This window comes from Chelonia mydas, chromosome 1 (genome assembly GCF_015237465.2).
Source record: "Chelonia mydas isolate rCheMyd1 chromosome 1, rCheMyd1.pri.v2, whole genome shotgun sequence".
NCBI classification, from domain to species: domain Eukaryota; kingdom Metazoa; phylum Chordata; order Testudines; family Cheloniidae; genus Chelonia; species Chelonia mydas.
The window spans coordinates 56,938,771-56,955,149 of NC_057849.1; the positions used below are offsets into that span (position 1 = coordinate 56,938,771).

The 16,379-nt window shown below is 42.4% G+C and overlaps 1 protein-coding gene across 1 annotated transcript in view; it reads right to left on the reverse strand.

Moving 5' to 3' along the window:
• Positions 1-16,379, reverse strand: part of LOC102932781 (SET domain bifurcated histone lysine methyltransferase 2) — a 98,064-nt gene that overhangs the window by 45,091 nt on the left and 36,594 nt on the right. The window contains exons 12-15 of the mRNA XM_043545670.1: positions 15,639-15,747; positions 14,297-14,631; positions 12,368-12,456; positions 11,096-11,205 (exon numbers count right to left, since the gene is read on the reverse strand). Of these exons, the coding sequence (XP_043401605.1) occupies positions 11,096-11,205; positions 12,368-12,456; positions 14,297-14,631; positions 15,639-15,747 (643 nt within the window). The remainder of the gene's footprint in view (positions 1-11,095; positions 11,206-12,367; positions 12,457-14,296; positions 14,632-15,638; positions 15,748-16,379) is intronic.

Below are 16,379 nucleotides of genomic sequence, written 5' to 3' on the forward strand. Positions count from 1 at the left end.
CAGGCCTCGGAGTTCATCAACAAAAAGATGTATTTTTCCATGGTGCTACAAAGTCTGGTTGCTAAAAGTTTCAGCAATGTTAATGTGGAGTGGTCTGGAAAGGTCCATGTTTCTGGGATCTTTAGAAACTCAGGCTTATTTTCTGCACTGAGAAGTGGAAATTTTGCTCCCATAAGACTGCTATGAACCTAATGGTCTTGTGATTCCTACCGTCCTTCAGGGGGGACCCAGCTTACCAGTGCTTCCCTGGCTTATGAAGGCTTTTCTTGGACACTTGGGTAGGAGAAAGGAGCTATTTACATATACTGTAAGTAGCTGCAGGATGTCAGTGGAAAGTGCATTTGGAAGCCTGAAGGGAAAGTGGAGCTGCCTCATGATGAGGCTGGGAGCTGCTGAACAATATCTGCCTCGTGTGATAGCTGCTTGCTGTATTTTGTACAACATCTGTGAGAGCAATGGAGGGAGCGTCTCTGATGTGTGGACCTGGAGAGGCTTTATGGACATTATGAACAGCCAGCAAAGTCTCTGCTAAATGCTGCATCTGGTCAGGGATATAGGGTCAGAGATACATTGTGCTCCTGCTTTGAGGCTAGGATTTAGTGATGAAAATATATACACCTTTATGTAAGGCTTTTATTATAGAATCATAGAAATGTAGGGCTGAAAGAGACCTTTAGAAGTCATGTAGTCCATCCGCGTGCGCTGAGGCAGGAACATGTAGACCTAGACCATCTCTGACAGGTGTTCGCATAACCTGTTCTTAAAAGCTTCCAATAATGGAGATTCCACAGCCTCCCCTGGTAACCTATTCCAGAGCTTAACTATCTTTATAGGTAGAAAGCTTTTCCTAATATGGAACCTAAATCTCCCTTGCTGCAGATTAAACCAAATTACTTCTTGTCCTATCTTCAGTGGACATGGAGAAAATTGGTTGCTGTTCTCTTTATAGTAGCCCTTAACATATTTGAAGACTATCTGGTCAGCCCTCAGTCTTTTCTCAAGACTAAACATGCCCAGTTTTTTAAACTTTCCTCACTGGTCAGATTTTCTAAACCTTTCATAATTTTTTGTTGCTCGCCTCTGGATTCTCTCCAATTTGTCCACATCTTTCTTAAAGTGTGGTGGCAAAACTGGACACAGTACTCCAGTTGAGACTGACCAGTGCTGAATAGAGTAGAATAATTATGTCCCATGTTTTTCATATAACACTCCTGTTATGGTACCACCCAGAAAGATCTTAGCCTTTTTTGCAACTGCATCACATAGTTGGTTCATATATATTCAAGTTGTGATCCACTATAACCCCCAGGTCCCTCAGCACCTAGCCAGTTATTCCCATCTTGTATTTGTGCATTTGGTTTTTCTTTCTTAAGTGTAGCACTTTGCACTTGTCTCTATTGAATTTCACCATGTTGATTTCAGACCAGTTCTCCAATTGATCAAGGTCCTTTTGAATTCTAACCCTGTCCTCCAACATGCTTGCAACCCCTCCCAGTTGGTTTCACCTGCAAATGTTATAAGTATACATGCTTATCCAAGTCATTAATTAAAATATTGAATAGTACTGGACCCAGGACTGATCCCTATGTGACCCCTCTAGGTACATCCTCACAATTTGATAGTGAACTATTTATATATACTCCTTGAGTATGATTTTTCAACCAGTTTTGTACCCACTTTATAGTAATTTATGTAAGGCTTTACATCAGTACCAGGCAAATTAGTTGAAACAATAGTAAAGAATAAAATTGTCAGACACATAGAAGAACATAAATTGTTGGGCAAAAGTAAACATGGTTTCTGTAAAGGGAAATCATGTTTTACTAATCTATTAGAGTTCTTTAAAGGGGTCAACAAACATGTGGATAGCGGGATCCGGTGGACATAGTGTATTTAGATTTCCAAAAAGCCTTTGACAAGGTCCCTCACCAAAGGCTTTTATGTAAATTAAGTGTTCATGGGATAAGAGGGAAGATCCTTTCATGGACTGAGGACTGGTTAAAAGACAGGGAACAAAGGGTAGGAATAAATGGTAAATTTTCAGAATGGAGAGGGGTAACTAGTAGTGTTCCCCAAGTGTCAGTTCTAGGACCAATCCTATTGAACTTATTCATAAATGATCTAGAGAAAGGGGTAAACAGTGAGGTGGCAAAGATTGCAGATGATACTAAACTGCTCAAGATAGTTAAGACCAAAGCAGACTGTGAAGAACTTCAAAAAGATCTCACAAAACTAAGTGATTGGGCAACAAAATGGCAAATGAAATTTAATGTGGATAAATGTAAAGTAATGCACATCGGAAAAAAATAATCCCAACTATACATACAATATGATGTGGGCTAATTTAGCTACAACTAATCAGGAGAAAGATCTTGGAGTCATCATGGATAGTTCTCTGAAGACATCCACGCCATGTGCAGCGGCAGTCAAAAAAGCAAACGGGATGTTAGGAATCATTAAAAAAGGGATAGAGAATAAGATGGATAATATCTTATTGCCCTTATATATATCCATGGTATGCCCACATCTTGAATACTGTGTACAGATGTGGTCCCCTCATCTCAAAAAAAAAAAAATACACAGGTATTAGAAAAGGTTCAGAAAAGGGCAACTAAAATGATTAGGGGTTTGGAGAGATTAAAGAGGCTAAGACTTTTCAGCTTGGAAAAGAGGAGACTAAGGGGGGATATGATAGAGGTATATAAAATCATGAGTGGTGTGGAGAAAGTGAATAAGGAAAAGTTATTTACTTGTTCCCATAATATAAGAACTAGGGACCACCAAATGAAATTAATGGGTAGCTGGTTTAAAACAAATAAAAGGAAGTTCTTCTTCACACAACACACAGTCAACCTGTGGAACTCCTTGCTTGAGGAGGTTGTGAAGGCTAGGACTTAACAGGGTTTAAAAGAGAACTGGATAAATTCATGGAGGTTAAGTCCATTAATGGCTGTTAGCCAGAATGGGTAAGGAATGGCGTCCCTAGCCTCTGTTTGTCGGAGGATGGAGATGGATGACAGGAGAGAGATCACTTGATCATTACCTGTTAGGTTCACTCCCTCTGGGGAACCTGGCATTGGCCACTGTCGGTAGACAGGATACTGGGCTGGATGGACCTTTGGTCTGACCCAGTATGGCCATTCTTATGTTCTTATGTATGTTCTTAATTTCATTTAGACCATATTTCACCAGTTTGTTTACAAGAATGTCATGCGGGAGTTGGTCAAAAGCTTTACTAAAATCTAGATAGTTCATATCTGCTTTCCCTCTATCCACTAGGCCAGTAACTCTGTCAAAAGAAGGAAATTAGATTAGTTTCGCATGATTTGTTCTTGAAAAATCCACGTTGGCTATTATTTATCAGCCTATTATCCTCTAGGTACGTACAAATTGATTATTTAATAATTTGTTCCAGGTATGGCAAGTAGATTGTGACTGGTCTATAATTCCCTGGGTCCTCTTTGTTCCCCTGTTTAAATATAGGTACCACGTTTGCCCTTCTCCAGTCCTCTGGGAACTCACCTGTCCTCCTTGAGTGCTTTCTTCAGTTATGCTTTGTGCAATGCTTTTATGCAATTTTTCAGCCAAGTTACGAATAAATAATAAACTGAGTTGTAAATAATAAAAAAAACCTTCATTGAACATACTGTACTTAAAACCAGTGGAACTGTGGCAAACATGCCTGAAGTACTGAGTGCAACCAGGCTTTTGCTGATAGGGTCACAAACGTGTAGGTGGGGGGTTGTGACTGTTCTTAATGTCATGTAGTATGATGAAGGAAGGGCTTGTGTGTAGTAGTTGAGGAAGTGGAGGGGTGCTCCCAGTGTGCAGTGTTCTCAAAGGGCTGCAGGATGTGGCTAAGTAGGTTAGAATGTTGGCCACAGTGTTCTCTAGCAGAGTTGTCTGTATCATTTCCAGTAGCTATGCCTGCATGTCCTTTCCTTTGTGGATGTGCTTTAGCCTGTTCCTTGTCTGCTTCTCTCTCCTATGTATCATGCTGAAGGAGATCTTCCCTTTCACTCTTCAGTCTTTTCCCTCTGCTGGCATGCAGTTTTTGAGCACTAAACTTGTCCTCCTTTATCCCCTTTCTGCCCCCCCAGAGATTTTCCAGACATTCAGACAACGATAACGTTCCTGTTTGTAGTGTATTGAATGCTAGGAGAGCAGAGAAAGAGCACAAGTCGTTCTAGTTTATCTGTGCCAACAATGATAAAATGTTGCTTTTTCCTTTATTTCATGATGCCGTTCCCTTGGCCTTTTCCCAGTCTGGGCGAGCTTGGAGATGGTAAGACTTTTCCAATTTAGTTCTCCTTTGTTTGGAACCCCTGTACAGGTGCTGGATTGATGGTGGGCAAGAAGCAGCAGGAGGGGCCACACTAGTAATTGCATTTGCATCTCTGCAGGCTGTCCTTATAGTGGAGGATGTTATCCTGAGGTATATCCGTAAAAGGCAGAGAAGGATCTTGTTCGCAATGGTAAGGGGCAAACCAGGAAGTTATGCTGTGCCATTATTTACCGGCATGGTTCCCCCACCCAGACCAGATGGTGCAGGAGTGGAAGGGCAGCCCCAATAAAGCTGCATTGTCTGGCAGTGTGCCTTTCAATATAGAGCACTATTTCTACCTTAAGTTCTCTGTAATAACACTAGCAGATCAGCACAATGTGCACGGCAAAATAAACAGACTTTTGGAATAACTGTTCTGAACCCAAATGGTTAACTATTGCTGAGGCTGTGATTAAAAATAGCTGTGAATGCCTTATAATCTCTGTGCACTTTGAACTGTCTCTAGCCTAATTTGGGCAATTTACCTCCTAAAATGTAAAGGTAGGTAAAAGCACAGAGCATAGATAAACTGTCTACTAAAGTGCTTCTTCTCTAACTGTTGCTACAGTAAACATACCTGCCATGCAGTGGGGGAAGGGCATTAAGCAGCATAGGAAGGGAGAGGTGTGGGAGGGGGCTGGCACATTTGGTCAATGATTGTGGGATTCAGTATTTCAGAGAAATTAATGGATTAGAACTTGAATACTCCAGCCCAGGCACTGTTTTGAGCACACTGGGGGGATGGGAACGGGATACAATAAAAGCTGAGTAGGCAGAGGGGGACTCCTAACTTTCATCTGTGCAACATTCCCCACAGCTGAAGAGCTCTGTATAGCTCAAAAGTTTCTCTCTCTCACCAACGGAAGCTGGGTCACTAAAAGATAATACCTGTCACACACCTTATCTGCATAACATGGCAGTGACCAGATCAAAGCTGTTGTTTAAATCCCCCTATATGGTTGTATTATAGAATAACACATATTACTTACTGGAAGAGGTTCTCTTCCAAGCACTGTCAGGCTGGGTCTCGGCTTGGGATATGGGGGCCATCTCTGGCCCTGGCCCTGGCCTGGGATTTTGTGTGCTGAAGAAATCCTGGCTGTCCCGGGCAATTTATTTTTGCTTGGGGTCCCCTTCAGGGACTATGGTTGGCTGGTGGGTCTTTGGTGCTGTCCAACATATGCCAGGGTTTGGTGTGTGGGGGTCTCCTTGACAAAAATGCAATCCAGTGCCTCATAGAAGGCACAGCTAGTGCAACTGTTGCTAGAGGCCTTGTTGATGTGTCTGGCATGTTTATAATTCTACCAGAGCTCTTTTGCTTTGTTGTGGCAATGGGGTGTGTCCAAGGAGTGCAATCGCTCCCTTTGCTTTGCTAGCTGCTCAGATGTCTTGGCATTCCGATGACTGCTGGAAGATGGGACTGGACATGTTCCCGTCCCCAGAGGCCAGCAAAGTCCAGTACTTCCCTATAGGTCCTGGTGGAAGCACAGGGCCTGACTACTATAGTATCTGACTCTGAGTGTGTGAACTGATTATGAGCTGGAATCACAAAGAGCCACACCAAGCTGTGTGCCAGTATTTAAACAGGGAGGTGAGAGCTGGTCAAGATGACCCTGGAACAGTCTCTGCCACAAAGGTAAACAGATAGGCCAACCCAGGTGTGCAGTGTGGGATGGCAGTGGGATGATTGCTAGAAGCAGAACAGTTAATTCGAAATGAGGCTGCATCATTCCAATATATATCTAATCTGTTTCTAAAATAGATTAATTTAGAGATACCAGATACTTTGAAAAAAGCACTTGTGTGTGTAGACATAGAGCAGCTTATCCTGAAAATACTTTCCTGCGTAGACGAGCCTAATTATTTTGGAATAAAATCACTTTTATTCTGGAATAGAGGGTCCTCATGGGGAGCTGTTGTGGATTCGTTATTCTGGAATAACTGCTGGTCAATTTCTCCATGTAGGCAAGCCCTTAGATTGTATTTGAAATTGAGAGCAAGGTGTTGGCAATCTTGTTTCCAGATCCTTATATAAGCTCCTAAAAGGTCAGAACTTGATGTAATAAACTTATCTTTCCAGAAATCTAGTTGTAATTTGAGTATCAATGGGGATTTGATGCCTCAGGGCATTGCTAATGAGTTATAGCAGGGGTTCCCAAACCCCGCCCCCCCCCCCAAAGACCACTTGGCATTTAAGTGTCCCAGACACTTTTCATTTCCAGTACTACTGGAATGCTCCCATCAGCATGAGAACAGCCCAGTCAACATGACCTTTCATGCACAGTGCAAGAGGTCACACTGTATGGAGGATGCAATTTTGAGAACTGGCTTCACTTACTGGCTTCAATTCTGCCCAGTTTCAGGAGGGATTAAAAAGTTATTTCCATCTAATGACTGTTTGGTAGCTTCTATATAAGTTTGGTTAGTCCCAATTCTAGATCCCAAGTCAAACTGACCACTATGCTTTGCACTAGACTGTAAAACCTTTCAGAGCAGGGACCATCTCTTACTATGCATTTGTACAGTGCCTAGCACAATGGGGCCCAGATCTGAGTTGGGCTCCCTGGTGTGAGAGCTCCTTTAGCTGGGGCCAAAATCACCTTACTCACTATAAACCTGGAACGTTGGCAACAATTCTCACCTGCACGTTGGTGGTTGGCATGGGAAACTCAAAAATCAAAGAACATTTTAAAAGAAAATCTTATTATTTTGGGGCCAGTCCTCTGATTTTTTAACTTTTGGAGCTGACAATCCAGTTAGCTCTCCAGCCAGAGAAAGAGATTCCTTCCCAAAACCCCCTACAGAGCCAGGCTCCATCTGCCTACCCACACCTGAAACCCATCTAGAAAGGCCTATTCCGTGGCATGGCTACACTACCATTGCCATGAGAGCTCCATATAGTAAATGCCCCCACACCCCAATCCTCACTCCTGAGGGAATATTTGGCAGAAATTCTACAAGGTGAACCACTGAAGTAGCTTTGGCTTAGTCAATATCCATCAGGTTTTATCACAGGAGGGCAGAATTTGGCCCTAAGTCTATTTTGTAAAAATTAACTTGTGAACAAGTAATTAATAAACACTTCCTTTTTGCCCCAGCAAAAATAAATAGAAAGCTAGCATTTCTCCTACAAGAATGGTATGATTTGTATTTCCAGGGCCTTATCCTGGAGTTTCACTTGCACACACATTGGTGAACTTTTCAGTCGTGGCAAAGAGACTAATCAGTGATTTGTGTTCTCCTGTCTATGTACACAAGACACATAGCTGAAAGTTGTTTGGCATGCTGGAGTTAAGTAGACCATAGTTTAGTCTAACATATGCAGCCTTATGTAAATAGAAAAGGAAGACTTGTGGCACCTTAAAGACTAACAAATTTATTTGAGCATAAGCTTTCGTGAGCTACAGCTCACTTCATCACTGCATCCGAGGAAGTGAGCTGTAGCTCACGAAAGCTTATGCTCAAATAAATTTGTTAGTCTCTAAGGTGCCACAAGTACTCCTTTTCTTTTTGTGGATACAGACTAACAGGGCTGCTACTCTGAAACCTTATGTAACTGAAGCCCCCTCAATGGACTGAGGGAGAGGACAACAAGCTCATTCTCCTTCCTGTATAGTTTGGTGAATATCACAAAAGCACTCACTAAAAAACTGTCCATGACACATACTGTCCAAATATACCCATTCCCAACCATTTTAATTTAAATGACTTCTCTCCACATTCATTAATCTGAGTCTCATAGTCTACCCTTGTGCCAGCCTTCTGCATTCTTCACACCATAGGCAGGAAATCAAACAGCACTTTTTTTTTTTATCAGAGGGTAGCTGTGTTAGTCTGTATCCACAAAAACGAGGAGACCGGTGGCACCTTAAACACTAACAGATTTATTTGGGCATAAGCTTTCGTGGGTAAAAAATCCCACATCTTCAGATGTATCTTAAGACGTGGGTTTTTTACTCCTCGTAGCTTTTTTTTGTATAGTGGACTGGCTAGCAGAAACAGGAGAATCTTTATTCTCCACTTGTAACGGCCTCGTGATGTTCTAGCTGCTTTATTAGTCACAGCTGTCTTTACCTAAATACAGTCCACTTCGGGTTAGTATTAGCAACATCATGCGACTGGTGTAAAGTTGTCCCTTTCAACTTGAAAGAAGCTTTTTTACAAGTCTATAGGCAAATATCCCTCTTAGGAAGGTTATCTTTGAAGATGCCTTTTTCATTACAGGATTTTCTCTTAGACTTTTCCTCATAGGATAGCTGTAATTAGGGGATTTATTTTTTTCTCATCTTCAGAAACTATGCAGGTCTTGATACCCCACTGAGTTTTACTTTACGTACTATAGTAAAGTGTCTCTCTGCTGTAACTATAACTTTTGAAAAACATTCTATTTCAAATATAGGGACAATGGTTTCCAACAGAACCTCTCTCCCCTTCTTGAGCAGCACAGCCAATGCCCCGGTTGGTCACTGTAGGGTTATGGAATGGCACCTAGCCACACACAATAAGTTAACTTGCAATGGAGTTTCTGTTTACAGCTGCATTTTCAATTTGCTGTAAAATCCAGATGGCACAGGCAGGCTACCTTGAAAAAGTATGTGCAGTATCAGGAGCTGGGGAACAGTGTGTGATGCAAATTTGGGGTTATTCAGTCAAGGGACTACCGAGATAGAGCAGGTCCCACAAATGACCCGTTTTTAAATCACCAGATTCTTATGACATTTTTTGTGCAGAGTTTAAGAGCAAACTGTGGCAAGAATTCACACAACACTGAAAACCTGAACTTCCCCTGGACCAGGAACAGCTTCCTGCAAAAAGAACAGGAGTACTTGTGGCACCTTAGAGACTAACAAATTTATTTGAGCATAAGCTTTCGTGGACTACAGCCCACTTCATCAGATGCATAGAATGGAACATATAGTAAGAAGATATATATATATATATATATATATATATATACACACATACATACAGATAAGTTGGAAGTTGCCACACAAACTGTGAGAGGCTAATTAATTAAGATGAGCTATTATCAGCAAGAGAAAAAAACTTTTGTAGTCATAATCAAGATGGCCCATTTAGACAGTTGCCAAGAAAGTGTGAAGATACAGAAAATAACGGAATGGCACTAGCGGTCACCTTCAGCCCCCAACTAAAACCTCTCCAGTGCATCATCAAAGATTTACAACCTATCCTGAAAAATGATCCCTCACTCTCACAGATCTTGGGAGACAGACCAGTCCTCGCTTACAGACAGCCCCAAAACCTGAAGCAAATACTCTCCAGCAACCACATACCACACAACAAAAAACTCTAACCCAGGAACCTATCCTTGCACAAAGCCCGATTCCAACTCTGTCCACATATTTATTCAAGTGACACCATCATAGAATCTAGTCACATTAGCCACGCCATCAGGGGCTCGTTCACCTGCACATCTACCAATGTGATATATGCCATCATGTGCCAGCAATGCCCCTCTGCCATGTACATTGGCCAAACCGGACAGTCTCAAGGCAAAAGAATAAATGGACACAAATCTGACAACAGGAATCATAACATTCAAAAACTGGTAAGAGAACGCTTCAACCTCTCTGGCCACTCAGTAACAGACTTAAAGGTGGCAATTTTGCAACACAAAGCTTCAAAACCAGACTCCAACAAGACACTGCTGAGCTTGAATTAATATGCAAACTAGATACCATTAACTTGGGTTTGAATAGAGACTGGGAGTGGCTGGGTCATTACACATATTGAATCTATTTCCCCATGTTAAGCATCCTCACACCTTTTTGTCAACTGTCTAAATGGACCATCTTGATTATCACTACAAAAGCTTTTTTCTCCTGCTGATAATAGCTCATCTTAACTAATTAGCCTCTCACAGTTTGTATGGTAACTTCCAACTTATCTGTATGTGTATATCTATCTTCTAGCTATATGTTCCATTCTATGCAGCCGATGAAGTGGGCTGTAGCCCACGAAAGCTTATGCTCTAATAAATTTGTTAGTCTCTAAGATGCCACAAATCCTCCTGTTCTTTTTGCGGATACAGACTAACACGGCTGCTACTCTAAAGCTTCCTGCAAGTCATTAGTTGAAAATTATTACATATATTGTTGTGCTCTACAGCAACAAGCAATTCTGGCTCAAAGGCATGTGGTGCTGAGAGCTGACTCAGAGCTAAAGTACTCAGACCATAAGTTATTCCCTCACAAAATTCCCTGATGCCTAAGGGAAGGTGCATAGGCCTGGCTTGTTTCATACTTATGACTCATAACAGACTACAGCTTGTACTAAATAAGCTGTAGAAGATGCTACAAGCAGTCAAACACAGCAGATCTTTCCATATTTTCTCCAGAAGTCAAGTTCCAATCAATTAAAAATAAAAAAAACCCCAAAGGACTGAGGCTGCTGTATAAACATTGCTTTACGTCTTATTAGCTACAATGCCACTCACTTCCATTTTTGAATGAGAAAAAACAAGCCCAGAGCAAAGAAATAGCCTAGGTACAGTTTTATGCTTTTGCTTATGACAAACACATTTCTTCTGCTACAGACGAAAAAGCAAGCAGTGGCGTATTTAAAAATAATCAGATTCACACATCTCATCAGCACAGGCCCCTTACTTGGAAGGGATTAAATTAGTCTAGCGCACAGGCTTGTATGAGTCCACTGGAGAATTGTAATTCTGCTGCACAAAGTATAGTCCTTTGCAAGTGAATTTCAAATTTACATGGACGTGGGGGTAGTTGTAAACATTTTTCTATAATATTTTTTTCCTGCACTTCTGAACCCCACACTGACAGGAGATCTCTGTCTCTGGCATGCTTCCAGCTTCATAACCATAATCCCATGTGAGTTCGGTTCCAGCTTTCACATGCCTAGGAAACAAAAACACTGTCAGTTAATATGTTTATTAACTGAATCTACCTCTGTACTGTGTTTGCAATTTGCCACCAACTACTTGCAGGGGGTTCCTGAAATAGTGGGGTGAAGGGAGGGTGGCACAGAGAGAGCTGTGAGGGGTGCAGGTGGGAAATGAAGGAATGCAACCAGGAGCCCCTGCTGTGTGCAATGTGCTCTGCCTCAGAAGCAACAGAGTGTGCAACCCCCTTGTGAATGTTCTATTAGAAAAACCTAGGATGTGCTCAGACTTTTATCAGGTCCTGGGATCTGGGTTGCAGAGGTCAAACACAACTCTCTCTGATGTCTACATAAATTCAGCTAAAAATCCATATAAGTGTCTGAATGGCAGTAGAAGTAGTCTAGTCTCACTAACTACAGCGTACCATCAATCAAACCCTGGAATACCATACACTGGATATGGACAGCGTCATGTCTACACGGCAAAAAAAAAAAAAAATCCGCGGTTGGCCCATGCCAGCCAACTTGGGCTTGCAGGGCTGTTTCATTGCTGTGTAGATTTCCGGGCTCGGGTGGGAACCCGAGCTCTGGGACCCTCCCACTCCACGCCCATTAGTATACACAGCAATGAAATAGCCGCACAGCCCCAACCCCAGTCGGCTGGCACGGGCCTTCCGTGGATTTTTCTTTGCTGTATAACCACAGCCTTTGTGGCCTGCAAGAATTCCTGGAGGATAGGTTTTAATGGAACCACATTAGCTCTCTGGAATGATTCTGTCTAAGGACTGCAAGACCTAGGGTAATGGCAAGTTCCTCATGCTCTCTCTCTGAGCCAACCCACTAGGAAAATATACTAAAAGGAACAATTATTTTTTGTGCAGTGAATAGAATGCTTATAAATGATTGCCAATGGACAGTTCTGAAGACAAGGCCCATACTTCCACAGAACAGGTATAGCACTGGAAGCCACAAGGCAAGCTTTCCCCACATAACACTAGAGAAAAATCTCTCTTGTGGTGACAACGTAGTTTAGTTCCCTTACCCATTCAGGCCTTGGTCTCTGACGAGATCAATAAGAATGTGGTTTTTGTCACTGGGACACTTGTCTACTGGAAAATAATGTGATACTTTTCTAACAGTTTTGCTTTGAATGAACATTAAAAAAGAGATAGTTCCAACCTGTTTGTGAAGAATGCCACCCAAGGGAAATTTCTGTTGTGCGTCTCTACAAAAACACTCTGTACAAAGAGATTTGGGCAGCAGCTATGCTGTGAAACAAAATAATTGATTTAAAATTAATCAGTAGGATGCTCAGTCTCTGGCTGTAGAATGTTTATATGTTTTTTACCCCCAAACATTTGTAACATACTTAAAAAAAAAGAGAAAAGACCAGCCCTCTTGCCACTCTTTCACCACCCACATTTAGCATGCAGCAGTTTTTGCTATAATTAGGTCACTTGGAGGGAAGGACTATCTCCAGCATTTCTAAAATAACAATTTTTTGTCTCGAATAATAAAGTCTTTTGTCAATCTTCACTTAAATAGTTTATGGTGAGATTTTTCTCTCTTAATTTGACACAGGAACAAAAGTCATCACCATCAATAATAAATTAAAGATACTACGCTGTCAGATAAGAGAGCAATCTTTCGGAGCACAGGAATGAATAAAACAATTCCAAGCGTGTGGAAATTGCCAGGCAGAGGTGAGGCGTGCTTACAGTTAGGGAGGGTTGGCAGGGTTTGATTTACGTAGTTAGGTACCAGTAAATATTGATTTCACCTAACACACAGAAATGGACGAAAAAACATCCATCAATGGCAGCCTCTCTCAAGATCAGTGCCTGCAGGAATCCAGTGTCACTGGCCCCGTGGCCATGCAGGGAGCTGTTTGCAGCTCTACTGTCAAGGCCCGGAGTACAGGGCCATCCTCGGGCAGGAGCCGTTCAGCAGCGGGGAGGCCTCCTCGCAGCCCAGGCCAGGGGTCTTTGCTCTGCCCCAGCAGGACCGCAGCCTGCACCTGCAAGTATCAAGTGTCACTGGCTCTGCAGCTGTGCTGGGAGTCCTCTGCAGCTTCGCTGTCATTCACTCACTCATCCTGCTCCTCGCAGCCCTGGCCTGGGGCTGGGCCAGGACCACAGCCTCCCCGGCTCCTTGTGCCTTGGCATCTCAGGCCCCTCACCTGCACAGGCAGCCCCCTGCTGCCCTGCTATCAGCGCTGCACTAACCCCAACCCCTCTTAATTTCTCACAACTGAAAATTAAAATGGTTAAAAATGGGAAAAAATGCTTAAATAAAAATTGATATTAATCATCAAAATTACAAAAAAATAAAGTTCAAATTCTGCCAAGCCCAGTTGGACACACACACAGGTGTATGCACATGGACAGTCACGTGACAGGTTATCGTTATCTCTGTTCTACATTAAGGAGCACAATGTCAACATTTCTGCAGATTTTGGCTTGACATACCTATAAATGCCCATGGGAAAAACAAGGCCAGTCTTATGCGTGTGCAGATGAGAGTTTCTAGTACTCATATCGCTGGGAGCATTTTGAAAATTCAATCAATTGAATTAAATCAATTGGCAGATTTATTGGGTATATACCTGGATAATGTGGATATCTACACAGCACTGTCTAGAACAGCCAGGTCCCCTCTCAGCATGTGCTAGGTTGAGTGTGAAACCTGGGAAGGATTCTTTAGTAGACAGTTTTTACATGTGTACAGGTCAGGAGTAAGGATGGAAATTTCACCCAGCATTATGTAACATATCCCTGAATTGACACAAACGACAGTTTACAATGGCCTCGGAATATGAATGGGGCTGAAAGGAGAACCGCAATCTAGTCAAGCATCCAGCCCACGGTCTGATCCAGTGTAGCACCCAGTGGCAAGGCCATTCAACATGCAGCAAGGAAACAGAGAATCCTCATAATCTAGGGCTATTTGATTTCCTGCCCCAAAATAAAAACACACACTACTCATCCTGGGAGAAGAGAAGAGTCGAATTTTGAAAAACTCATTAATACCTTTCGTTTGTGCAAATAAGCAAATTTTAAAAAAATTAAAGTGATTTAACAACACACACATTTACCAGTGATTACTTACATTAAGAAATCGGCCCACATTTCCTTCTTTTGTGGCATCCAATAAATAAATATTTTCTTTATTAGAATTCTTCAGAGGGGTCTCATCACCTTCTGCCTCCTCATTACAGAGCGGATCTTGTGTGCATCTCCTATTTTTTTCCTCTTTGAAGTCGTCTCTTTGGAGTAGGCCCATGGACTGTTTCATAGCATGTGCATCATCCAGCCTGGCTGATTTACCACCTCTTGCATCTTCTGGAGATGGCTTTTTTTCTTTAGATTTTGCAGTATCTGTGATGCTTGGCTCAGACTGCATGGCCTCCTCTTGTTCTCCTAGCTTTTCCTGCAGTTTGGGTTCTGTCAACAGAAATTTCAAGAGATCAAAAGAACACATTATTTGTTTGCACCAACTGAAAATGACTTAGCAATGATAATAAGGGTAACATTGCAAACTTAAATGCATTTGGCTTATTTGACCCTAAATGCCCACCCACTCCTGAACTGGCTTATTTCCTCTGGTATGTATGGATCTCAAATGATTCCTTGTCACCTTCAGAAGCATAATAGAAGCTCTGCCCCTACCCATACCTCACCTCTACTGGTTCCCTACAGCCCCACTAGCACTCTGCACTGATAATTCAGCTCAATTTCTTGCTTCCCATGTGATTTCCCATAAATGCCTATGCTTCCCCCTCAGTGCCTGGAACAGCCCCCCCAAACCTTGTGCATGATCCAGTCTCTCCCCGCACTCCTATTTCATATCCTTTCTCAGAACTCACTTCTTCCAGCTGGTATTTTATGTCAATCTCCACCTGCATTCCGCACAGCATCCCAAATTTTAATAAGGCGTTAATAAGATGCATATTCAACAGCATATGTTTCCCAGGATGTTTTACAGCTGTGCCCTTCTTTCTCCCATATCTCCCTGCCCCTCTTTGCTTATTGCTAACCATTGCTGTGTCAGCCTAATAAAATAGCCCAATTCTGCCCTTCGCCCCCCCAAACTTCCACTGGAGACAGCAGAAGTACAGGATGCTTACCACTTTTCCAGGAGTGCTCAGATCTTACAGGATCAGGCCATTACACTGTAGACTACTCAGGGCAGGGAACCTTTATTTCTTTTTAAATTCTGAGTCTTTAAGCACTATCCACACCTATGGTGTAATAAATAATAATCTGAGCGGCTGCTAAGGCTTGTTGGTAGGACACACTAAGTGCTACACAGATAATGCCACGGTAGTTAGAGATATGGCATTTGAACAGGTTTGCACACATTCAAAGACTGTTTTCTACAGTGCAACTGTATCGCTTGACTGGGCACAAGCGTGCTAACCAGTGTAATATTTATAGCTCTGCAAACCTACTTTCCTTTTCTTTTTTGGTTCCAGTGGTTAGTTTTGTTTTGGTTGACGGCTGGGGCTGAGAACTATCACCTTCATCCGAGCTGGCATCGTGCACCAGTGTAGCGACTCCCTTAAAAGAAATAAGGTTGTGAGGTACTGTGTTCTATGTATCTCTGCATCAAGAGCCAAAGACAACTGGGCTTAAAGGCCCTGGAGTTCAAGTTTCAAATCTACTGTAATCTGTTGTTTTGACTGAGTGAGTTTTAACAGGCTAAATTCCAAGCCTAGACATCATAATTCAGAATTATCCAGACAAGCCTCCCAGAACACAGGCCCCAATGCAGCAAAATACTTAAGAATGGGTTTTGCTTTAACTCCCACTCATATCAATAGGTTTTAAGCACATGCTTAAATACATGCTTAAGTGTTTTGCTGAATCAGGGCATAAGCTAGCTCTGTATGCAGAGCTAACTGAAATGGACTGGGTCAGCAAGATTCCTCCCCTTTCATTACAAACCAGTGACTAATCATGGGACTTCCAATACTGTCTGTTTCTGGTATGAAGCTCTCATACATGTTGCCTGAATCAGCTGTGAAGCTAATCACTCACTGATACTAGCATGGCCAACTCACGTGCGACCAGCACCTCCTCTTGTGCATGTGTCCTGAGCGAATACTTCCTGCCGCTCCATATTAGACCATGTGGCAGATCAAATTCTCCAGTCTGCGCTGTAGCAGCAGAGCATAAGGCCCTGACCACTA